General features: G+C 45.6%; 1 protein-coding gene and 1 non-coding gene across 2 annotated transcripts; one reads left to right on the plus strand and one right to left on the minus strand.

The window, feature by feature from the left end:
* Window positions 1-1,218: 1,218 nt before the first annotated feature.
* Sbat (LSMD1 domain-containing protein Sbat) lies at window positions 1,219-26,494 on the minus strand. The gene is made up of 4 exons (XM_077655784.1): window positions 26,470-26,494; window positions 26,265-26,373; window positions 6,413-6,612; window positions 1,219-1,395 (listed from the first exon to the last, which is right to left on the minus strand). The coding sequence occupies exons 1-4, from the start codon at window positions 26,477-26,479 to the stop codon at window positions 1,295-1,297; spliced, it is 420 nt and encodes a 139-aa protein (XP_077511910.1). The 5' UTR covers window positions 26,480-26,494; the 3' UTR covers window positions 1,219-1,294.
* TRNAP-UGG (transfer RNA proline (anticodon UGG)) lies at window positions 26,491-26,562 on the plus strand. The gene has a single exon. It is a non-coding gene; the product is annotated as a tRNA-Pro (tRNA).

Here is a 26,562-nt window from a genome sequence, read left to right on the forward strand (position 1 = left end):
TTCAGCAGCACAAGGGAACCTGTTAAGAGAGATCATAAATTCAGGCCATAGTAATGCAACTGAAAGGCACAAGGAAGAAAAAAAAGTGTGGTTATTCCTTATCTACACCACATTTCACACAATCTCAAAAGGATGGGCGCGCGTGCCAATGTAAATGTTTTTTCCGTGCCCGCTAAGCTCTCAACTCTCTGCCACATTGTAAACAGCAGCAATGCAAGGATGGTAGGCTGTGATAAGAAACATCAAAAAGTTTTTGTACCATGTAGCAACAATGTTGTGTACAGGTTTCCACTATCATGTGGCAAGCACTACACGGGACAAACTGGTCGTTGCCTCAACGACGTGAGCAACACCGCATCCCGTCACCTTGGCATTCATTGCAGAGACTGCACAGAGGAAAGAAAAAAGAACAAGAAAGCGCTGTGTCATCCAATTTTTCAGTTCGTGCGGCGTGCTGTCATATAATCGAACAAAAATCACTCGTGAAATCATAGAAGCCCTTGAAGTCCTTAGTTTCAAAGATGAAGGCGTAAGCGTTGCCTAAATAGCTCTGTCTGCAAAAGAACTGCGTTTTCTTGACGATAATAGAAAAATGTGCGCAGCTGGTCTTGCGCCACTGTAACCCTGTGCTCAGGAATTGTCATTCTCGCCATTTTGTGTATCTTTTTTTTCATTTGGGATTGGTTGCCACTGTATCTAAGAAGTGGAAATCACCTCAATAAAACCAGTTGTAAGTTCAGCGCTGTGTCTGTGCACTTGTCTCGTCCTTTGTCCCTTGCACTGCTGAAAAACAACACTACACGCTGGACTGCGTTACCGATAAAGCAGCTTATCGGTTCTTCAGCGATGATTCCTACCACGTGCTCCAAGAGCCCTTACCTGATATCTTCCCCAATACCGCTTCGGATGCCGTGCTGATGCAAGTCCTCGTGGCTCCCTCCAGATCGTGCTCTTCATCAACATCAACATCAGCGACACTGCTTTACCTAAATGTCTCCCATGCCTTCCCTATATCAAATATAGAGGCAGCAACCTTCGTCAAGCTGCTAATCAGCAGCTGTTTGTATCCTTGTAAAAAATGCAAAATAAAATTTAATGGTGGTTAATCCCGTGCAATATCACATTAGCAGGCGCAAGGTGATTCAACCATGCCGTCTTGACAGTTGGTGCCTCGCTTGAGGGGCATCTGCCACTTGTATAGCAGCAGTTATCAACTGCTTGACACAAAGTACGTTTTTATTTGTCGTTGCAGAAACTGCCGCCGTGCAAAGCACAACGCAGCATGCTGTCCACATCAGTTGCTGCTGCACTGTTCATCCACATGCACTGAGACAATGTGCTGGCCAGGGACCATGGCCAGGCCAAGGATGCGTGGCTCCACGGTGCTGCTGCTGTCTGCACAGAACCACCACAGGGGTCCATCATACATAGGCAACTCTTGAAGGGGGGGCAGATCAATATACACAATGCATTTTTTCAAACATCAGGCAGTGGGGTGCTTGAAAAGAAACTTCCTGCCACAGGGGACAATGCCATTCAGTTTTTGTTGTTGGAAAAAATTGACTCTACAGCTCTTTATGGCTACGCTTATGTTTGTGCAGCATTTATTGGCGACAAAGCCAGATTAAAAAATTTCCCAATACATGATTCAAAATGGGAGTGAACGACAGTGTAGCCTACCCTTAGAGGATCAGGTTTCACACTACATGGTCCATTTCTAGTGAGATCAGCCTCTTTTCCTTGCAACATCTATCGATACACTTTCACCTCACGAGAATGGGTGCACTAGCTACCATTAAAGCGTGCCTCTAGCAGACCTATGTGAAAGACACCGAAGTTGAGATGTTCTTCTGGATCTTCTTTCACACACACACACAACGCCAGCTCATCTAAGCCGCCATGACAAGAGAAACAGTCGAAGGGGAAAGCCGCAGCAGTTATGTTGTCAGAAAGTAGGTACTTAACAAAAATATTTTGTGCACACACCTGTGCATCCATTCTATACAGGCTGTAAGGAGCTCCACATTATTCTAGCATAAACGAGGGAACAACCTGTCTCATATGGCTTAGATGTGAAATATAAAGAAATGCCCAATAACTTAGATCCTCTTCATAGACAAGCACACAATTGCCATGACAACCAATATGCCTTTCAACAAAATTAATCTATAGGTGCAGCAGTACTCAATAAAAAAATTAATTATGTTCAGGTCACAATCTGCTGCTGAAGCAAAGGCAGAATGTATACCATTCCTCAGAATCTGCCCTACTCACCACCAATCTGGCCCAGTGGATTAGGCTGCAGAGCACAAGGAATTGAATCTCGAAGGCTGTCACATTTTAGTGGAGGCAAACTGGCAAACACTTCTGTGCCCTACGATGTGGCAGTGAATGTCTTCGGAATAAAAATACCACTGCCCTCCTGGAGTTAAAAAAAACCCTACATACTACATGATAATGCTGCAATGTGGTGGCAACAGGGCATCTGTTGCCTACACCACCCTTAGCCAATTTCCTTCTTTTAATCTTTAATAAAACAAGGTCATTCTCCAGTCAAAATTGCCCTCTTTGTCTCTTAATATTGCCCCTATCATTTTACTTTCCATAATCCCTTAAATTTTAAGCCTTTTTGTTGTCTTCCAAGTTCTCACCTCTTAGATGACCAATGGTAGCATACAACTGTTATACATTTCTTTGAGAGGGATATCTACAAACCATTGTTCATATCCTGAGAGTGCCTGGCAAATATGATGCAGCCCAGCCTATTCCTGTGAAAATTTTTTTTCACATCACCTAGATCTGCAGTCTCTACTCGGGTAATCCCTCATTACTTCTAAGTTCTAATGCATAGCTATGGTAAACAACTGTCCGCTTCCAAAACTGCCTGAACATTTAACCTTACTGCTGCACTCTGTCTGTGTAGGTCCGCAATCATGCATAGCAGGTCCTCCTATGAGTCACTCATTTTACCATTGCATTGTTTATTAACTCATACACCGAGTTCAACCTCAACACTTCTTACATCAGCATGAAGCAAATAGCAGGGAAACATAAAAAACCTGGAACCTGAGACTCCACTATTCAAAGCAACACCACACTTTCAACTCAAAGGGATATCACCTGCACATACAACCACCTTTCTCTGCCCCGCTCTCAACCACTGCCCACAGATGTGCGTGCTATGACCTGTTTCCAAGGCACATGCGCTTACGCTAGAAAGCCATTTAGTAGCAGAACAGGTGAAACTTGAAGCTAGAGACCAGGGGTTCTCAATCTTTTCAACCGCGCTGCCTGACATGCACTGACTGTATAGCAAAATGGTCTGTGATTAGTCCGAAAATAAAGTGGGACTTAAGGCGCACCTAAATCTTCTTCCACTTGTCTCTACCCATGAACCTCGCACTACAAGCATATTAGTTTGATCTACCTCCAACAGGAAGGGAGCTGGAAGCTATTTTGCGGTCTCTTTCCAAGCCTAACCCTAACAGTGTGAGGTTATTGATGGTACTTAACACTTAGTTTCATTAGGAGAGATAGTGTGCTTCCATCTGTCAGGGTTCAAAATCATGACCACTTGATCACTGATATCACAGTTAGCACAGAGAGCATTTTAACCTCATTTCGAGCCTTGACATAAAAAGTTAGCTGGGCCCCACAGTACTGCAAAAACTTTCCTTGCAAACTATTCTCTTTGGATAATTTTCAAAATAATTTTTTTTAGTTTTCCACCAGCACTGTCCCCTCCTCATGGTTAGTTATATTGATTTTAATGGCGAAAAAGGAACTGAGCCTATGATGCGCCAAACACACGGTTAGAGCTTTTGTTAAAGGTTACGCTTTTTATATCTAAAGTTTGTTTAAAACATTGGCTTCTCTGAGAAACTTAAAAATGCTTGAAAAATCAACCAGTGCTTGATCTCCTAAAAGTAACATGGGGTGTAGTGGGATGTATTCATTGTAGAATGTTGTGAAATATTTTTCCCTCAGTTGTTCCAGTTTTGTGCATACAATTAAAATGTGGTTTACTGTGAGTTCATCGCCACACATTTCGCAGAGAGGTTTGTCTTTTTTTGTCAGTAAGAAGTTGTGTGTAAGGTGTGTGTGTGCAATGCGTAGTCGACACAAAACAACTTCTGTAAAACGCTCCTGATGTTTACATGATCTCCATTCTCCCAAAACGGGTTTTATAGAATGTAGCTTGTTGTTTGTCTGTTCGTCCCATGCAACCTGTCCCATGTGACTATGGCTGGCACTGGACAGGGTTAACGGGGGAGATATGGGAGAGGCGTTTGTCCTGCAGTGGGCACAGGCACCATCCACCCTTAAAAATGTCTCCTTGTAACGAATGTGACTGAAATAGGCTGGTGCCAAAACTGCAGGAGGAAACAAACTGCATGCAAGTGAAAGCCATGACTAATGAAGAAACCTGTTTTCAACTCCGAAGCCACCATGCAGTGCAAATGAATGCAACAGCACGGAACAATGCAAGGCGAAGAAATTAGTTCTCTGGTCTTAGTTGACCTGACTCTTATCGGATACTGACGCCTCCATGAATAGCCATAAGGGCAATGGAAAACAACTCAAGAGTTTTGTTGGCCAGACTTACTGCTCTGCATACCCAAGTAAACGACCGTGGTCGAGACAGTGGTCCCGGTGAAAGAATGTGAGCAGGACTCTATCGAATCCATCAAATATGACAACAAGACCCTTACATACATCACAAAACTCCAGGAGGAACTAAAAGAAGTTTGTTGCAGCCAAAATAAGAGCCTGCCAGCTGAAGGTCCTGAGGTTGGAGCTGACAAAATTGCACAGAGACATGTAATGGCAAGAACTTTGGAATTCTTCACAAGAAGGATCAGCTTACTATCTTGCACAAAATAAGATGGCTAAAATCTGTTGTGACTGGCAAAGCAGCAAGAATGATCAAGGGCCTTTTCCGAAATCACAGTGCTATGACACCCAATAAAAACGTGCACCGTCACAAAAGTACAAGGCCAAGAGAACCTTCCAATAAGCGAGCTTCCAATAAGAAGCAATTAGTTTTCTTCTTTTATGTCCAGCACTTGTGGAAATAAAAGTTCAACTGTTGCATGCATATTTGCATGAAAATGTTTTGTACAAAAATAAATTTCAAAGGTTAATGTACATAGAAAAGTCGAGAGCTTTAGTGCACTTCTCAATGCCTCAGGATTCATGTGCAAAAAGCAGAATCATTCTGTCATTTGTTACGAAATGCCGAATGAATGAGTGATAGCAATCGCAAGAAAAAGTGAAAGCAGAAAAAAATAAACCTTATAGTTTTCTCATTTGTCTCGTTTATGGCCTTCGTATATTTGTTCTTTTGGTCGGAGAAATGTGGCAATGCAGCCAACAGAGCCTCTGATCTTTTGACCTCTCTTCTTCACGGTAATTCTAAGATGGCGGTGCTCCATCTTCGGAAACCTGCACAACTGGCGATACGCCGAGATCATCGGAAGCTTTATTCACTCACAATTTTAAATTATGACACATAAAGAAAAATTACATTTTCTGAATTTAACTGCGTATTTTGCTACAATTTTTTGTCACGAGACAGATGAAGACCTGGGGGCCACGAAAAAAAATTAAATAGAAAATATTGACTAAACTGGCCCGCGTCCCCTCTTAAGGAAACAATGAGGATCCCACCATCCAATTTTCTTTCTTTTGTAAAAATCAATTCTGCAGCTCTTGCTGGCTGTGTTGATGCCTGTTTGGCACCAAACACACATTTATTGCCCAGGAAGTTGGATTTAACTGGTGACACAGACAGAAAACAATTGACAGGCGATACTCCCTAATGCGAAATTTGAGCGCAGGTCTTTAGGCGTTTCGATTTTGTGTGCGCTTCTTTGAAGCTAAACTATGGCACGGGCTGACTGATGGCACGAAGCCTCCTTTATAGACAGGCCACACCGTGTCACTTCGCACCAAAGCAGGCGCACACATACGCACGGTGCCCAAAGTACAAATGCCCTCCCGCTGAGCCTCACATCGCCATCGATCAGGCAAGGTTTCAGAGTTTCTTCTCTCCCACCCAGCACCACCGCGTGCAAGCAAAGTGGAGAGGGCACCACTACATAACACACACAAGGTTATGCACTCTGAATGAGTAAATGGGTTGTTTCTATGAGCTTCTGGGTCCTTTTGTGGCATGCATGGCAGTGATTCCTTTAGCGCCACACAAGGTTCATGCGCACTGCAACTCTGGTGCCATGTCCGCGTGAGCAACAGCACTGTACGCACCCACGTGGCGCACACAGGTTTTTGTTTGGCGCCAGGTTGCACATATGGTCATGAACGGCCGCTTAAGAGCCGCGCTCTAAAAGAACTTCGTGAACACCACATGTCAGTGCAGCCGACACTCTCTGGGTGAGAGAGGCCCCCCCACCTGGCTGCAGGTACTCTGAGCAGGAGCCCAGGATGACGTTCTGGTCTCGGTCGGTGCAGAGGAAGCTGCCTACAAGGATGCGGCCATCACTCATCTCCACCTTGAGGCTCCGGTTGAGCCATCGGCGTAGCCGTGCACGGCCTTCTTCTGCAGCCATGTGCACGCGCTCACCGTGCTCCCAGCTGAGTCCGTCGACAAGGCTGCAGGCACAAGAAGGGAAAACTCAGCTGCCTTCCTGGGAATCACCCAAAATAAGGCAGCACAGCTCAAGGCACTACAGACAACCTGGCAGGGATCGAACGTAAACACACGACTGTTGGTCACAGTGCTGCGACAATGCTGCTGGGATGGCCAGACAGTGAAAGAATAGCAGCAAACAAACACAACACGCTCGCATACCATAGGAAAACAGTTGCTCAACTCAATCCAATGCTCATCACATTTCCCGCTACTAAGGCTCATTGTGCTCTGAAGAAAACAAAAATGCTGTTCCTTCTTAACAAAGAGGTAGTTTGGGCTTGTTGGTATAGCATATTTGAACAAGACATAGCACAGCACAACAGGACAGAAAAAAAGAGCCCACAGGATGAGCGCTGACAACAGAAGGTTTATTCCAAGAAACCACTGGAAGAAAACAGCAAGGCACATGCCCAACCACACAGCGAAAAAATGTAACCAGAGATTTTGTGAACACAAAAGAAAATCAGGAATACCACTAGAGTAGTAGGAAACATTCAGACAGACAGCCAGACTAAGATAAAACCCAAAGGCGTACAATACAGCAGAGGGCAAATCAGACAGCATTATCTTGAATTAAGAATTTCTTTTTGCGGAAGAGCGAGTGACGTATCACTGATGCACGTGTCCTTGCCAAATTTGTAAATCAATGACGCCTCAAGAATTTCTCTTCTCGATTTATCTTTGGAACGACCGACCACCTTGGCATGCCACAACAGAGAATGACAACCACAGTCCCTGCGATGCTTTGGTATGTGCCTGCCACTGAAACTCTGAAGGGAATGAGAATGTTTTCTTAATCAGTCATTTAGGCAATGCCTTCCGCCTTTCTGTTTGTTGTCATTCCAGTTATGAGGAAGCCATAAACTCACTAAAGCACACTGTGCAAGAAATATGAGACATCATTCCAGTGCACAAAAACAGACAGACGAAGAGAGTAGGCACCACGGACGCCAGACTTCAACTGAGGTTTAATCCACAAAACAGGCTTTTTGTGTGCACATGGGTACTAGTGACCCCTGGGGCTGAAAAGTATTTCTGCGACAAGATAACAAATATTCAAGGCAACAAAAGCCAAAACAAAATCTTAGGCATAATGGTGTCTTGCCCCTCACATTCAACACATCGGCGTGCCTACACATCAACTACCTGGCTGACCCAATGAGCACTTTTGCCTTGAGATAATCTATTTCTTTTGTCTGGAGTACAACAGAAGGGCTGCTGACACAGTTCTCTTTTTCAGCCGATACAGCATGCTTCAAAAATTTCCCCGCTCTTCTGAGTGCTAAACATGCACAACGCACGTATTTTTTTCAAAAACGCCTTGAATGCTGGCTCGTGCACGAATGTGGTCAGCTAAATGACCTCCTCCACTTAATGAATCCGTGGAACCGGCACAGACATGGCTGTACCATTCACGCGCGTGCTCTTCTTACTGCAGGCTCTGCTTTGTTCAAGTGCAAGCCAACCCTTTCTGGAGAATCAACTTAACGGCTTATCTGCACAACGGTCGCCGGACGGGGAATCATCGTTCATCTGCCCGCCATGGACAACTGCCAACTTTGACCGCAACGAAAGGGATCAGGAAGTGTGCTTCAACGCTGAATTTGGGCGCTGCCCGCTTCCGCCCAACGAACCTTGGACCGATAATCCAGACTGCTACAGATTACAAAAGGCGTAGAACTTCACTCAGCAGTTGGGGCGTGGAACCAGTACAGACATGGCTATACCATTCACGCACACGCTCTTCTTACAGCAGGTTAGTGGCACCGATTTTCATCGTAAGCACTCAGTATATGCACTGCCGGTTCCACCCCCTGTGCTTTTTTCAAGTCTCATTTCTCATTCGTTCCGCCATAGTTGCTTGTGCCGAACCACTTTGTGTTATATCGCCGTTCTGCATTTTATTTTCTTCTGTTGCTTCAGTGCGGAGACGTTGAGCTAAATCCGGGGCTTGGCAATAACACAGTCCTGCAACAGCTTCTAAGTCGTCAGCAGGAGATAAAAAACAAACTGTCTGACATTGAAAAGTACCAAGCTGGAAATAAATCTGCAATGGCCAGCCTAAATGCCCGCATAACAAAACTAGAATTGGCAATAGTTAAGATGGATGAAATGAAAAACACCGTGTTACAGTGCAAAAAACGCTGTGAAGTACGGGACACAAGGCTGCGCTCTCTCTAACGTAAACTGGATGACATTGAAAACCGCAGCAGACGATGCAATTTAGTGTTCTTTGGTATTGAAAATAAAGACAAACGAAAATAGCATCAGACAGTAGAAAGGAAAGTGAAAGACCTATGCTCCTCCACTTTGAAATGCGACAATATTGCAATTGAAAGGGCAAATCACTTAGGGAACTTTTCAGAAGATCTACCTCGACCGATTATTGCTAACATCACTTCGTACAAAGATAAGCAAGCGGTTTTGTCAAACCCAAAGGAACTTAAAGGATCCAAGATAAGCACATCGGTAGATTTTTCTGCGACCGTTAGAAAGAAAAGGAAGCGGTTGTTAGAATATAGTAAAGAGGTTAAAAAGAAACTGACAAAAGGCATCTGAAATATGATACCATGTACCTAAACGGTGCCAAGTATATATTTGATGAATCGCTTGACCAGGTAGTCCCTACTCATTGACAAAAATTCGCGAATCAGTCTCTTCGATTGGTCTTGATTGTAAACTGTAGAAGCATTAAGAATAAAACAGATGACTTCGCTGCCCTCCTTGACATGACTTGGCCCTCTGTGGAGCTCGAATCCGAATCCTGGCTAGATGAAACTGTTAGCGATACAGAAATTTTCCCGGAAATTATGTTTGCTACCGGAAGGACAGAAACTGTCGTGGAGGAGGTGTCTTCATTCTAATCGACGAGGCAATTAACTCTAGGGTACTTGAAATAGAGGTTGGCCAACGTGAGGCCATCTGGGCTCTCATTAGACTTGAAAATGGTAAAACTGTTTCTTTGTGTTCATTTTACCGCCCACCGAGTGATCCGGGAAAAGTTTTGCATGAGCAGCTGAATGATGCAATTGAGGCTGCAAAAACGGACTACATGGTAATAGGAGGTGAGTTTAATCTTCCAGAAGTTAGCTGGGGGGATCAAGAGCCTACTTTGAGAGTACAGAGTGCATCAACCAACGCAATCATTGAAATTTACTGCTCTTATGCTCTGACTCAGTTGGTCCATCAGCCTACGCGTGGAGCTAATATTTTAGATCTGATATTCACAAACGCTCCCACGGCTGCGAGTCCTCCTGTAGTACTTCCAGGCATTAGTGACCATGATGTTGTTTTCTGTGAGATGAATTTGCACTACGCAAATATTGATAATTGTGCTCGGCGACGCATTTACAGCTATCAAAAAGCCCGTACAAACGATATAGCACTTTCCTTAGATGCATATTACGATGTCTTCTAAACTTTAGCGGAAACCGAAAATTTGCAGACGTTGTGGAACATTTTCAGAAATAAACTTCTCGAGTTGGGCGATCAATATGTGCCATCATGGATAATGATGCCGCGACGCAGTAGATCTATGCCTTGGTGTAATCGGGAGGTGCGCAGGATCGCCAGAAAAAGGGCGACTACTTATGCTGCGCATAAGAAATCGCTTCCGTTCCGCTTGAGCCAAAAACGGAAGCAAATACCTAAGGGCATGAAATGCGTCTTGAAAATAGAAAAAGCTAAGTTCTTTGAGTCTTTTCCTTCAAGGATGCAGGGGCGCCCAAAACGACTCTGGCAACTTATCAAATTGAGCAGCAAAGATGCAGTATCAGTTCCACCGCTCTAAGATGATGACAATTTGATCCATACCGACTTTGCAAAAGCAAAACTTTTCAACGAGTACTTTAGTTCTCTGTTTGCTGGTCGCCTGAGCAGCCGTCACTATAATGCGCAGGCAACCAATGTGGGCGCAGAACACATGGAAGACATCGTTTGTGATCTGCGCGGAATTCGAACATTGCTAGAAAAATTGAATGCTTCGAAAGCCACTGGGCCAGACGGCTTACCATCTGCATTACTTTCTTCGTGCACGGGCCCGGTATCAAAATACTTGTTTGTTATTTTCACAAAATCGCTTCAAGAAAGTGCTTTGCCAGATGACTGGAAATTTGCTCACGTCGTGCCAGTGCACAAGTCGGGGCCCCGCAGTATCGTTTCAAATTACCGTCCGATCTCGCTAACGAGTATTAGCTGCAAGGTGCTTGAACATATCTTCTTTACAAACATAATGAATCATTTGAACGCTTTTTCGTTATCCCCCCAGCAACATGGTTTCCGCACTGGATTTTCTTGTGTCACGCAATTGGCCGAATTCACATGTGATCTGGCTGGTGCCTTGGATGACAGATTCACTATAGACTGTTTATATTTGGATTTCCGGAAAGCCTTTGACTTAGTCCACCATTCTTTACTGCTTGAAAAACTATCCTGGTACAACATAAATTGTTCAGTTATTGCCTTGATTAAAGAATATCTACATTTGAGACGTCAAATAGTAGTGTTAAATGGAGCGGAGTCTGATCAGGCAGACATATTGTCTGGTGTACCTCAGGGGTCGGTACTGGGGCCATTCCTCTTTTTAATCTACATGAATGATATCGTGCTAGAAAAACTAGCCACCCTGTATACGCAATGCCTTATGACCTCGACTGTACCAGAAGCTTGGAAGAATGCAAACATTATCTTAATTCATAAGAAGGGAGACGCCAAGGACTTGAAAAATTACAGGCCGATCAGCTTACTTACTATCCATTGCCTACAAAGTATTTACTAAGGTAATCGCTAATAGAGTCAGGGCAACGTTAGACTTTAATCAACCAAATGATCAGGCAGGCTTTCGTAAAGGATATTCTACAATAGATCATATTCACACCATCAATCAGGTGATAGAGAAATGCGCAGAATATAACCAACCTCTATATATAGCTTTCATTAATTACGAGAAAGCATTCGACTCAGTGGAAACCTCAGCAGTCATACAGGCATTGCGTAATCAGGGGGTAGAAGAGCCTTATGTCAAAATACTGGAAGATATATATAGCAACTGCACAGCTACTATAGTCCTCCATAAAGTCAGCAATAAAATTCCAATAAGGAAGGGCGTCAGGCAAGGAGACACGATCTCGCCAATGCTGTTCACCGCATGTTTGCAGGAGGTATTTCGAGGCCTGAATTGGGAACAGTTGGGAATAAGAATAAATGGAGAATACCTAAATAATCTGAGATTTGCTGATGACATTGCCTTGCTGAGTCACTCAGGAGGTGAACTGCAAATCATGATCAACGAGTTAGACAGGCAGAGCAGATCGATGGGTCTAAAAATTAACATGCAGAAAACCAAGGTAATGTTCAACAGCCTAGCAAGGGAACAACAGTTCACAATTGGCAGCGAGAGCCTAGAAATTGTGCCGGAATACGTCTACTTAGGGCAGGTAGCGACAGCTGATCCGGATCATGAGTGGGAGATAACTAGAAGGATAAGAATGGGGTGGAGCGCATATGGCAAATTCTCGCAGATCATGAGTGGCAGTTTACCAATTTCCCTCAAGAGGAAAGTGTACAACAGCATAATCTTACCGGTACTCACCTACGGGGCAGAAACGTGGAGGCTAACAAAAAGAGTTCAGCTTAAGTTAAGGACAACGCAGCGAGCCATGGAAAGAAAAATGATAGGTGTAACGTTAAGAGATCGGAAGCGGGCAGAGTGGGTGAGGGAACAAACACGGGTTAATGACATCCTAGTCGAAATCAAGAGAAAGAAATGGGCTTGGGCAGGGCATGTAATGCGAAGGCAAGATAACCGCTGGTCTTTAAGGGTAACGGAGTGGGTTCCAAGAGAAAGTAAGCGTAGCAGGGGGCGGCAGAAGGTTAGATGGGCGGATGAGATTAAGAAGTTTGCAGGCAAAGGGTGGATGCAGCTGGCAAAGGATAGGGTTAATTGGAGAGACATGGGAGAGGCCTTTGCCCTGCAGTGGGTGTAGTAGGGCTGATGATGATGATGATGATGAATGATATATGTTGCGGTATTTCTTCAAAAATGCGTCTGTTTGAAGACGACTGCGTTCTATATAGGGTCATTCATAATTCCGACAATTTCATTTCCCTGCAGAATGATTTGTCCTTGATTACTAACTGGTGCAATAATTGGCGCATCGATATTAACGTGAAAAAATTTGTGTGCATGTGTTTTACAAGGAAAAAAAATTCTCATGACTTTTCATATTGTATTAACGTGGAAACATTGTCAAAAGTTTTCAAACATAAATATCTTGGTGTTTACTGCAGATTTATCCTGGCATCCCCATATGGACTACGTCCAGAGGGCCGAGTTTTCTTCGCAGAAATGCGAAGAATTTACCGCCTAATGCCAAAGAGCTCCTGTATGAAACTAATATTAGACCAGTACTTGAATATGCTTTTTGTGGTTGGGACCCTTGGCTGTGCGATTTGTTAATGCCAATTTTTCCAGGAATTTTAGCGTCTCCGCTGCAAAAGAATAACCTTAGATGGGAATCACTCCAGCTGCGAAGGAAACTTCTTAGACTAAAATTTCTCCACAGTACCTTTCACAATAAAACTGATATTAACTAGGAGCATTATCTGTGTCATCCCGACTATGTCTCACGGCGTCTTGATCATGCCTTTAAAATTAAAGAGATCAGGTGTAAAACGAACTTCTTCAAGATGTCCTTCTTCCCACATGATATTGCTACCATTACCTCCACTGATGTATTTTTTTCCTCTTTGCGAAATATGCATTGTAATTAAGCCGTTGTTTTTGTTTTGTTTTGTTTTTGTAAAAGTGTTGCCTGTATGCTTGTTTGACTCAGTTGCTTGTCTATTTGCTTTTTATCTGCATTTCCTGCTTTTTTGACTGTGTTTGAGTTGTCTTGTCCCCCCCTGTAATGCCTCACGGCACTGTGGGTATAGTGATAAATAAAAAAAAACTGTCCTACAATGCTCAAGCAAGCGTTTGGTTGATGCAGCGCCTCCCCCCCCGTCTGTCCGATGTAACGTTTGCCACAGGCAAAAGGGATGCTGTACACCACACCAACCGCACATTAAAGAGGGGCTTGATGTGCCTAATTTTGCAAGCAGGCCACTTCTTGACGTCATTTACCAGGCAGCACATGCATCCCAGCTTTTCAGGGGCTGAAAATACGACACATACACTGCATTTGTCAGCAACCTTCTTGAGGCAGTGCGACACCTAATGCCAGTAGGGCACAATAACAGGTTGCTGCTGCGAACGTGCGTTTTCGTTTTCTGGCTTGCGCCGCCCACCAGACTTCACCGCACGAATCTGGCTTTCCACCACTGAGGCCACAATTTCTCCTGGGAACCCGGCCTGCTCCAGTCACATTAGTTGGGCATTGACACTGTCACGGACTTGATGTTCACAAGAGCAGAGCGGATGCAATTTTTTGCTATAGCTCTTTTCAGTGGGCCAATTGGTAATTGAGAATTCCTTTTTCTTCGACTGTGGCTTGCACTGCTAGCACACGCACGTTTCTTTAAATATAAAGCACACATCAAGGAACTGGATCCAACCTTCCTGCGGTATTCGTGAATGAACTCGAGAAATTGTGGCCTTAATGGTGGAAAGCCAGGCCATGTTGTCCGGGCTCAGCTTAGCAACAGCGTCATAGTTGCTGTTTACAAACCGGGCGACAGCAGCAGGCCACAGCGGAACTTTTGAGGTGCGGTGTAGGCATACTTTCTTTAACTGCTCGGGTTTTTGTTTTTGGTCATGTTCACAGGCTGAGGTTGACGCCGTTCACTCATATCTCAAGGTGGAATTCAGTGCAAAACTCTTGTTGCGTGCATGGATTTGAACGCGATCGGCAACAATGATTGCATGGGCATTTCGTCTACTGCAACACTGCTCAGCACCGCCGGGAGACTGCCGCTGCTCACTGAGGGGCGTTCGCGCTGCTTGTTCACCAGTGATTCAATACGGCGTGAGCCACAGAGCAGTCATCGGCGTACTGTGCAAACGGGCGTGCAGTGTGCGTGAGCTATTCGCACTCCTGTTTCCATCAGCAGTGAAACCTCGTTGCTACTTATGCATGTTGTTGTAATGCTCCAGCGATTGGAACTGGTGTTGATTGTAATGTAACTGCCATTTTTGTTTTTCAGCGATTGCGCATGTATGAGCGGCATGGTCATTATATGGGCGGATGGCGATATTGTAAAGGAAGCAACTGCATTTGCTTTGTTCTTAGTGTATAGAAACTTTATAGCATGCCCGTTTGGAGTGCCTAGCGAGCTATTTGCCTCTGGGACGTGCAGGGCTCAAGTGTATTCGTTCATACTGAGGTACAGTCTGTATTTTTGGTCGCGCGCTACTTTTAGATCCTGTAGCAGGTTGTGCAATTGCTCTTGTGGCTGAGGTCATGGTAAAGTGGTGCGAGAAAGGCAAAGTATTTTCGCACTTTATGACAGTGAAAATGTTAACTGTTCAAATAGTTTCTGGATTTCATTTGCCACCCTTCGTGCATAGTATGAACGTTATTGCTCTGAGCTTTCACAGTGTAATGAGGCTACAACTGAATTTGGAGGCCTTTTCTCATACGCGTTTATTGTGCCCATGCCCTGCGAGTGCTATTTGTGGCAAGAAATACTTAGTGAAATCAGAATGCACATGTGCATTGAATTTCAATGATGCCTGTTGTATTGAAGAAAAAAAACACAGGACGGTTACGACTATGTAACGCGAGATTCAGATAGGTGTTTAGGCGTTTAGTTCTGGGGTATTTTGAGGCAGAAAAGATAGTGACCTCATATCGCACTGGTGCAGTGGTCATGTGATGCACCCCTGCACTGGTAGGCAGGTGTTCAAAACAGAGCCGCCCGTCAGCTTATGCGACCTAGGTTGACTGTGATACAGAGTGCGTGCGTTAATGACCAGTGGGTACGTTAATGACAACCATCTGGAGGGTGGATGTCATTAGCGCACCCACTGGTTACGCCGCCGGTGACGACGCTAGACGACTACGACACACAAGCCAGGGACGGGTGCCTAACAGCTATCACTGTAAAATAATTCAATGCGTATATTGCACACACTAAATTGACTTTCATTGTCTATATTGTGGATCACAAGTAAAGTGCGCTACTATGCAGTGACATTACAAGCTAGCATTTCCCAAGTAGAGAAAATTGATGCGTACAGCTGCAGCTGTGTTCGTTAAACATGAAACACAGCATTGAAATAATGCTCAACACTGTGAAACTTATATTGCAGCTACTGGGTACTCCTAAACCTCTAGAAGCAGTCTGGAAAACTACAGTCATATATATTATGTGCCAATCTATATCTGTGGATGTGAAACATGCTTAGTTGCAGTGCTACAAGGGTGGATTTATGGATCATTCTTAAAGGGGAGCAGTCCCATTTGAAACATGTATTTCTTTGACTTTTTTCACTGTAATAAGGGGTTCAGCATGGTTTTCCTAAGTAAAATTTCAGGCTTTGGGAGGGGGGTGACACCCCCACCCCCCCCTACCGTGCTACTATAGGCACTTCAGCCCTCTCCGTTTCTGTCACCTCTATGAGTGGCTCTTGGAGTTGTGAATCAGTCACTGTTGGTACAGCCACCATTATGAACACGTTATGATACTACATTTTGCATTCAGAGTCAAGAACTCAAACATTTTAGTATATTTGCCCATCCTTACTGCTGTATGCCAATGCATCCCTGGCATGGCCACTCACACGAAACATGCTATGAAGATAAATACAGTATTCAAGACCAAAAACAAAATACTTCAGGATTTTTCTTGTCCTCACTGCTGCTTCAGAAAGAACTGTTGACACAGCCAGCTGCCTTAACGAACGCAATGGGGGCGGATTGCAACAATCAACATCAAGAGCAGCATTAAAAGGCAGGCTGAACACTAAAGTGGGGTGTGACCATGCATTGCAGCATTGTTCACGACTCAGCCGAAAGCAGACACGTACACACTCATTCAGCATAAAACTGAGAGGGTTGTGCTATCCACCAGAGAGCGTGAATAAAGTGTGGCCAGTATCAAAAAACATCAAAACCCTTGCTCATGGATCTCATGCATGAAGTTCTAAATTCATTCTAGTAAAGAAATGATTTTCTCTTACAACCTCAAGAGCACATTTGACAGCTGTCCACTGAAAAATCATTGTGCTCTCAAATACAAAGTGTTGCAGAGGGCCATTTAAATATAATCCTCGTGACAGCAAGCTGGACAGTGAAAGCTTCCAGGGTAGCTGTGTACTAAAACTTTTCAGGAAGCTTAAAGGGGCCATGACATGGTCGTTCTTCATGTTGCAGTTTAGTACTTCAGTAACTGGGTGTACCCAGGGCACCCTGGGTGCACCCAGGGCATTCAGTTAAAATCACTAAAAACAGACGGTGAACTAAAAGATAAATCTAAAACACTCATTTTCCCCGAGGATGGGGAACAGTATGTGGGTTTACCCGAGTTTAGCAGACAGACATTAGTGGTTAGAATAAAATCCTCTATAAGCTGCCCTCTAGCGTCAGTTTTCTTGCTTCCCCAAAAATAAGAATGTGCATTAAAGTCGCCAACTACCAGGTATGGCTCTGGTAGCTGCTTTCAAAGACCCTCTAAGTCAAGGAGTGTTATTTTCAGCTGTGGCTCAATATATACAGAGCACACTGTTATGGTTTTGTGCGCAAGCAGAGGGGCTGCTACAGCTTCAAGTCTTGTTTTTAGTTTTAGCTCACGAGCCAGGACACTGTTCTTTAATATGATGGCGACACCTCCTGACAGCCTACTCGCCTGCTCTCGGTCACGATAGAAAACAGAATAATTCTTGAGGGAAATTATTTTTTTCAGGCCCTAAATTTGTCTCTTGCAGACATAAAGCGACAGGAGCGTGTGCTCCAAGGATGTCTTTTATGTTGCTGTAGTTGTTCAAAACTCCTCTACAGTTCCATTGAATTATGAAAGCCATCTTAAATTTGTGTTTCGATGGAATGAAAGACTATATTAAATTGTTTAGAGCCCCGTGACTCGGAGCCTGTCTTTTTTTGACCGATCCGAAGAGCTCCGCCGACCACCCGATATTGTAACAGTTGTTACACTGAAAAGGAACTGCAGCGGCTGAACGAGGGCACCAGAGAAACGGACCTACACTTATGCGTCGTCTACTTCTAGACGCTGCGATCTCTTTCTTCTTCTACTTCCAATCCTCGTGTCACTGCCCCCTCTTCAGGAGCATCGCCCCGATGCGGTGTTACCGTCAGACCGAATAGCGGGGAGAAAAAGTGTTCAAGAGGTACACCACAAGTCTGACATCACGGAATATGACTACATGCAGCCGGAAAGTCACTCGGGGGGTCGCTCGTAGTACGGCTTCATTCGCACCACATGCACAACGTCGCTGCGCTTGCCGTTGTGCGATGAACGAGCTGGCGAGGCTGGTGCAACTTCGTACGTTACGTCGCTGAGGCGGCGGACAACAAGGTAAGGGCCGAAGTAGCGGCGCAGTAACTTTTCGGACAGCCCGCGACGACGAACGGGCGTCCAAACCCACACATAGTCGCCTGGGTGGTAGGTAACGTAGCGGCGTCCAAGGTTGTAGCGGTCAGCATCGATCCGCTGCTGACGGTGAATGCGGTGTCTGGCCAGTTGCCGTGCTTCTTCCGCACTCTGAACATAGGTGGCGACGTCGACAACAAGTTCACTCTCACTGTCAGGGGGGTCCACGGGTAGCATAGCATCGAGGGGGGTGGTAACCTGTCGACCGAAGACTAATTCGAACGGAGTGAACTGCGTCGTCTCTTGCTGCGCGGTATTATACGCGAATGTTGCGTATGGGAGAATTTCGTCCCATGTCTTGTGCTCGATATCAATATACATGGAAAGCATGTCGGTCAAGGTCCTGTTGAGGCGTTCTACTAAGCCATTTGTCTGCGGGTGGTAGGCTGTTTTACGTCTATGGCTGTTGTGCGTGAGCTTGAGTACAGCCTGAGTGAAGCGGGCCGTAAATGCAGCTCCACGGTCAGTAATGATAGCTGCAGGAGGGCCATGACGCAGGACGATGTTGTGGACGAAGAAGTCGGCGACTTCAGCAGCAGTACAGTTTGCAAGTGATGTGGTCTCAGCGTATCGGGTCAAATAATCTGTCGCGACCGCAATCCACCGGTTTCCTCTGGTCGACTTCGGAAAAGGGCCGAGGAGGTCTATGCCAATTTGCTGAAACGGGGTCTTTGGTGGTGGTTCTTCAGAGGAGGAGATTTGCGCCGTTGGCAATCCCGGCATGTTGTTACATATCTACGCACGGATGGGAGTAAATTGAGCCAGTAATACTTAAGCCGAATCTTTGCCAGTGTGCGACTAACCCCCAAGTGGCCGGCGGATGGTTCATCATGACAAGCGCTTAAGATTTCGGAGCGTAACTGGGATGACACAACAAGCAGAAACGTCTCTTTGTTGCTGTCAAAGTTGCGCTTGTAGAGGACTCCACGCCGCAGAATGAAGGTCTGTAGTCCACGGCGAAACACACGAGGTACATGAGAATTCAAACCCTCCAGATACTTAACGAGTGGCGCCAACTCAGAATCTGCTCGTTGAAGCTGCGCCATACGGGAGATGCTAATGGCACAAAGAACAGGGCAATCTTCGGGGATGTCTTGCGTAGCCGGTTCCACGGGCGCTCGTGATAAACAGTCCGCGTCCTGGTGCTGCCGACCCGATTTATAGACAACCGTAACGTCGTACTCCTGTAAACGGAGGCTCCATCTGGCCAACTGGCCAGAAGGGTCTTGAATGCAGGCCAGCCAGCATAGCGAGTGATGATCGCTGACAACACGAAACGGTCGGCCGTAGATGAAAGGTCGAAACTTACTCAGAGCCCAGATGACGGCAAGGCACTCTTTTTCGGTCGTCGAATAGTTCTGTTCCGATCGAGAAAGTGTGCGGCTCGCGTAGGCGATTACTCGCTCTGCGCCGTCCTGCCACTGTACGAGGATCGCTCCGAGGCCGACATTGCTGGGGTCAGTGTGGACATCAGTCTCTGCATTCTCGTCAAAATGAGCTAGTATTGGTGGACTTTGAAGGCGGCAGCGGAGTTCCTCGAAGGCTGCGTCTTGGGCACTTCCCCATACGAAGGGTGCGTCATCTCGAGTCAAGGCAGTCAATGGCTCAGCTAGGCGAGAAAAATCTTTAACAAAGCGGCGGTAATACGAGCAGAGGCCCAAAAAACGTCGGAGGGCCTTCTTGTCGGTTGGGCGTGGGAAACTGGAGATGGTGGAAGTCTTGTCGGGGTCTGGAAGAACACCTTGTGCGCTGACAACATGTCCTAAGAAACGGAGCTCCTCGAAGGCGAAATGGCATTTCTCTGGCTTGATCGTTAGTTGTGCAGACTGAAGAGCTTGAAGGACAATGCGCAATCGCTGCAAGTGTTGTTCGAAGCTAGACGAAAAGATGACCATGTCGTCCAGGTACACAAGGCATGTCTGCCACTTCAAACCAGCTAAAACAGTGTCCATCATGCGTTGAAATGTGGCCGGAGCGGAGCAAAGTCCAAACGGGAGCACCTTAAATTCGTACAGACCGTCGGGTGTCACGAAAGCCGTTTTCTCGCGGTCTCGCTCGTCCACCTCGATCTGCCAATATCTGCTTTTCAGATCTAAGGAAGAGAAGAACCTGGCGTCCCAGAGTCGGTCAAGGGCATCATCGATCCTCGGGAGTGGGTATACGTCCTTTTTGGTAACATTATTCAGTTTCCTGTAATCAACACAGAATCGCAACGTGTTGTCTTTCTTTTTCACCAGGACCACCGGCGACGCCCACAGACTTGTTGACGGCTGTATAACGTCGTCTGCAAGCAATTCATCGACTTGCGTCCTAATAGCTTCGCGCTCTTTAGGCGAAACGCAGTATGGACGCTGACAAACTGGTGGAGTGGCCGAATCGGTGACAATGCGATGCTTGGCTACCGGCGTACGTCCGACCTTGAAGCTTGCCGCGAAGCAATCTTTAAAATCAAGTAGCAGCGACGACAGAAGGTTCTTCTGATGAGGTGACAACTCCGGGTTGATTTTAACCTTCTGAAGGGCGTTACTTGGTGCGGCATCGTCGTGAAGATTCACCTGTACGGGGCACAGATTCGGCAACCTATCCACGTCGTCGAGGAAGGCGACGGCCATTCCCTTGGCGAGGTGCTGAATTTCGTTCAAATCCTGGGTGGTGGTGGTGACGGTCGCACCTCCTGCTGCGGCTGCCGTTCGGCCCGGCGCCATGGTGCCTCGGCTCGCCGGCGTCGACGAGAAGGGCACGCTGAAGACGGAGGTGCAGGTCAACACCATCGAGAGCCGGCAGGCGACCATCGCGCTCCTCCTGGACGGCCCATGCCCGCCTTCACCTCCTCGAGCGACAACACCAGGAAGCTCAAGCGTGACGACGAGGAAGAACGGAGCTACCCCGCACCTCCACCAGATGTGTAACAGTTGTTACACTGAAAAGGAACTGCAGCGGCTGAACGAGGGCACCAGAGAAATGGACCTACACTTCAGCGTCGTCTACTTCTAGAGGCTGCGATCTCTTTCTTCTTCTACTTCCAATCCTCGTGTCACTATGGACAGCACGGGGCTGCTCTGGGTCGTGCCCATCGCCTCTGCAGAGGCGCTGGACGACCATGCAGAGGGCACGTGGATGTTAGAGTTAGACCTCGACCTGTGGGAGGAAGTCTTGAGGGCCACCTACCCGGGAAGGAGGGGGGGGGGGGGGGGGGGGGGGGATGGCTTCGCCACAGGCTCTTTTCGAGTGGCCTGGGCAGGTGCAGAAGCCTGTTGTGGTGTGGTGTGCCGCGCCCACGCATGACATCCCCGAAGTTTGTTTTTGCTGTGAAGGAAAATGTGCTTGTTTGTGTGCATTCCCTTCTTGCTCCTTTGAAAGAAATGTTTTCAGTAGTTTTGAGTGTGATAATTGCTTTTTCTTTCTTCCAGGACAGACACGCCTTGGAGTATGCAGCATGGTCTCCTTCAAAGTTTGCGCAGCGTGGGGCGCCATCGCAGTTTTGAATGTTGGACGCTATCTCGGAGTTCCAGTAAGAGGTCTCCACTGGCCATTTTTGTAACCTTGTAGTCTAAGCCAAAAGCACCCATCAAACATTTTTTTACAGTGAATGGGGAGATTATTCTAGCAGATTTATCTGTTTGCTCACTATGAATCACCTGGAACTTAGGGAAACTTTGCTTCCTTTTTTGCATGAAATATTGAGTTACCTAAGTCCGCCTTCTCTTCAGAGGGCGATCAGTTGCTGAGAGAATGCTGGCCATATAATGTTTTTCGGCTACGGTGCCAGCCACCAACCATGCAGCCCAACTTCGGAACGGGACAGGCACTTGCAAGCAAGTCCTGCCCACGCCAGCTGTGCACCCTGACTAAATCAAATATGACGCAACTCAGGGTAGTCGGTCACACAAGGTTAACCCTCGCTGCAAGGAAAAAGGAAAAACCAAGTGGGTAGGAGACAGGAGAGTTGTGATAAAGAGATAAGAAAGTGAAAGATGGTGAGGAGGACAGGAAAAGGTGACTGCTGATTTCCCCCGGTCGGGTCAGGCCAGAAGTGCCGTCTACAGGAAGCTGGGGCAAAGTGGTATGTTACCTCCGCCGAGGGGTCTTAAAGGTCCAAACACTCGGCATCGGCTCAACCACCAGGATCCCCTTTTCCCCGGACACGGCGATGCCACGCACGGCTAGGCGCGGGTGCTCGGGTCCGTGGTGATGCACTGTTCACCATCATCCCCTTGCGGGAATGTCCCTGCGGATGCTCGGGAACCCGTAGTGTCGCCACTCACCAACGCATGCAAGCTGCAGACGCCCCCCTGCGGGGACATCATTGTTTTATCTTTAATGCTTGCTTGCAAGCGGGTACTTTCCCAGAAAGCATGCAGTGTGCCACAGTAAGTATCTTTACATAAATTTGGTGACACAAACAATTTATCAAACTGTTGGCCAATTTCTGTGCTACCTATTTTTTTCCAAAGGATCAGAAAGGGCTATATGGAAGAGAATAATGTCTTTCTGTTATAAGCATATGACTCTCTCTCAGGAGCAGTTTTGATTTCGTCAAAGTTGAACTACAGAGATTGCCCTCCTAATGCAGAAAGAATTATTACTTGAAGGTTCTTGAGGTCTTACTTTGGGCACCTCTATCGATTTCTCAAAAATATTCGATCGAATCGACCATACCATCCTATCTACAAAATTAGAGCATTACGATTTCCATGGCATTCCTGGTACACTCTTTAAATCATATCTTAATCATCACAAGCAGTGGGTTGTAATTAATGAATGGTTTTAAATATTACTGCAAATGTAGCACAGGGCCCTGTATTGGGGCCGATAATATCCAACATTTATACAAATGATATAATAAATATTTGCAGACATGCATATTAAATTATTTACGTAGATGATGCGGGTCTTTTCTTCCAGTCGAACAATATTTACGATCTCAAACTCTCTGCAAATGCAACACTAATGAAGTTGCTTCAGTGGACTAGAATAGTAAAAGGTTTAGAAATCAATGCTAGCAAAACAAAAGCTATCTTATTAGCGCTTCTGAAAAAAAATTATTAGTCGGGAGTTCAGTCTGCAGCTTGGCTCAAAGAAAATAAAAATAGTAAAGAAAGCTAAAAGCTTAGGGGTAATCTTTAATCCGCACTTAAGTTGTGATGTGCGCGTGGACCATATGGCAGGAAAGCTGGTAAAAGCTACAAGTCTGTTTTGTCGGTTCAGGCAGATGCTTCCTGTAAAAATTAAACTCACGGTTTACAATTCCTTATTTTTTCCCCCTAACAATTATTATAGCCTTATCTGGACTGATACAACCCAAGGCAACATGAACAAACTGTGCCTACTGCAGAAGAAAGCCATTTGTCACGTAGCAAATGCTCCCATGACGCCCAAACAAGTGAACTATTTTCCTCTTTTAACGTGCTTCCTTTACAGCATGTCCACAGATTCAACCTCATTATGGAATACGAAGAAGCCATAAAATATAACAGTAACACTTTCATAAAGCTGTGTAATCTTAGAAGAACACTAGAAACACCCCATTTCATTAGAATTCTGGTTAATTACCTTTTCACGTACAAATCATGGCCTGCACAGACTACAGTACCACATGCCGAAGTACCTTTATCTGTTGGAAGAAAATAATACTAACATACATAACACCTCAAAGAAACAATGGGAGGAGTACCTCACATTACAAAGCATGTAACTCTGCCATTTTTTATTACGTTTTCAGAGAGAATAACAAACACTACTTCATACAAAATGTGCATTTCAATGTTCTGTACTTTTTATGTTTGCTGTTTTTATTGTTGTTCTTAATCTGACTCTTCTGACCTGCGCATTACCCATGCAATGTAGCGTGAATGATTGGTGAGACCAAACTGGTTCAACGCAGAGAGCAATGCATGCCTTAGGGCTTGAAAGCCATAATTCGTGCGTGGTCGTGGTATGTACCAATATTCATGACGGCATGTTCGGTGAGGTGCTGGGTTTTCTCTGAGGTTAGTTATGTAGGTAATTAAACTAACATTCTGATGAATTTGGGTCTTATAAAACTGTTCATAATCAATATTCATATAACCTACGAACATTTCGAATTCTGTATCGAGAAAATAGCTGTGCTGAGGACGATAAATATGAAACGTTGGCTATCGCCTTAATGCATTTTTCTGTAGCACTAATAACTTCTTTAAACTAGTGGTACTTCGCCATATTAGGTAGCAGTAGTGAATATTGGGTTGAAAGAGGGCATGACAGAATGAAAGCTTAATTTTAGTTGGTAGCTTTCGTTGAAATCTCCGCAAAATACCTACTACATGGGCAAGTTTGACTTGTAGGAGTTCTATGTGATGGTCCCAGAGCATATGTTCATTGAAGTACGTGCCTAGTGTTTTGACAGTCTGCATTACCTATATTACATTATTGTCTAGGACTAGGGGAATGTTACAGCTGTATCGATAATTCTTTGCTCTGAAAAGTACCACCTTTGTTTTGTTGGTATTTATAATGCGTTCCTCAGTGACTATCTCTGTAGTTTGGCTAAAATCCTATTAGCCTTTCGCACAAGTTCATTAGCATCGGTTCCTGATATAAACACACTTGTGTCGGCTTAGAATTTTCATAGTAATGGCATACTAATGGCTGTAGAGGTCCTCAGAAAAGTTCGTTGTAGCGACTACAGAATGGCATGGCCTCGAATTAGCTTAGATTTGAAGAGGGAACGGAAAAAACTAATGAAGAGGAAGTCCATTAAAAAGCTAGCAGTAAGATGGAAAATAGCGGAGTTCAGAATACCGCTGCAAAACAGATATTCTGCTTCAACTGAGGAAGACGATCTTAATGTTCATAAAATGAATGATAATCTCACAGCTACCATTACGGAGTGAGTAGTAGAATTAGGTGGTAGGATGGTTCGACAGGATACCAGCAAGCTATCTCAGGAGACGAAATATCTGATTAAGAAACGCCAAAGCATGAAAGTGTCTAACCATACAGAGAGACTAGAACCGGCAGAGATATCAAAGTTAATAAGTGCAAGGTAGTCGGCATAAGGCAGTTTAATATGGAGAGAATCGAGCATGCTCTAAAGAATGGAGGTAGCCTAAAAGACGTAAAGAGGAGACTAGGCGTAGGTAAAAACCAGATGTACTGTATGCGTTAAGAGACAGAGAGGGTAATGTCATTAGCAATTTGGGCAAGACATGCTCACCCATAACGGTCACAAAAGAAGAGGGCTGATATGGCCATATTGCTGCAGGTGAAACACAAGCACAAAAAAGACATGGCAGGCCTTTCACCTCCTTTAGCTTTATGCAGCGGCAACAAAACCGTCCAGGTGCCTTGACCACACATTGGCTAAGGGAGCCAAAATAATCAGAGTTACTCTCATCTTGCAAGCATAGTGGTGTAACTGCCAATATATAATACCCGCAGAGCAAGGCCCTACCCGTGCAAGATTCGAATGGACGCACTCAAAGGGACCGGTAAAACAATCTGTTGGAAAGAACGCAGGTCACACCGCTCACCTGCTGCATGCATTCTTCTGACACTAGCGCCTACCGTAAAAGAAAGCCTCAGAATAAAAAAAAAAACCTCTTATCGTGAAGACCCTTTCGATGGCTCCCTAGTACGCACCTCTGTCACGCTCTGCGCCACACCAATGCTCACGGATGCCACACACTTCCCGTCTTGTCAACGTGCACTCCCTCTTCCGAAGCTTCTGCGCTTTCTCAGAAGGCCCTGCCTGCAGTGTCGGCTGGAAAGTTAGCGCACAGGCGAAAGCGTAAACTTAATATGCATCCATACAGTTATATCAGACGACGACGTTTCATTCGTATGTTGCATTAAAACTCATGAGACCCTTTTTCGGCTGGTAACAGGGTAGAGAAGAGAAGAGGCACGGCGGCGTATCAAGTAACAAAGACCGCGCGGAAATAGCCACGGCAAGGCGCAAAATGCAAGGTACGACAGCCCGCTCACCCGATACAGCCTGCAGCTGAACGCGATTCGGGACGAGAGGAACGTAGCACTTGTTCTCTCTACCAGTACAGTACGTAGTGACGAGTACAGGCCGTACCGTCTGCCGTCGCTTTTACGATGTGCCACCGCCCGCTCACGCAACGAGCGACAACATGCACAGGCTGCAACGTCCCGAAGTGTTGACCATGCGTACCTGCGCACAGGATCTGTGATCCGGACATGAAATTTCAGAAAGTGGGAATAAAAAACTAAAGACAAACAAAAAGGCTATAAATATAATTTACATTGTTAAATATGCTTACCAATACGCATGTGCCGTGTTAGGCCCGTTGGTCTAGGGGTATGATTCTCGCTTTGGGTGCGAGAGGTCCCGGGTTCAAATCCCGGACGGGCCC

The sequence above is a fragment of the Amblyomma americanum genome, chromosome 2, assembly GCF_052857255.1.
Source record: "Amblyomma americanum isolate KBUSLIRL-KWMA chromosome 2, ASM5285725v1, whole genome shotgun sequence".
In the NCBI taxonomy this organism is placed as follows: Eukaryota; Metazoa; Arthropoda; class Arachnida; order Ixodida; family Ixodidae; genus Amblyomma; species Amblyomma americanum.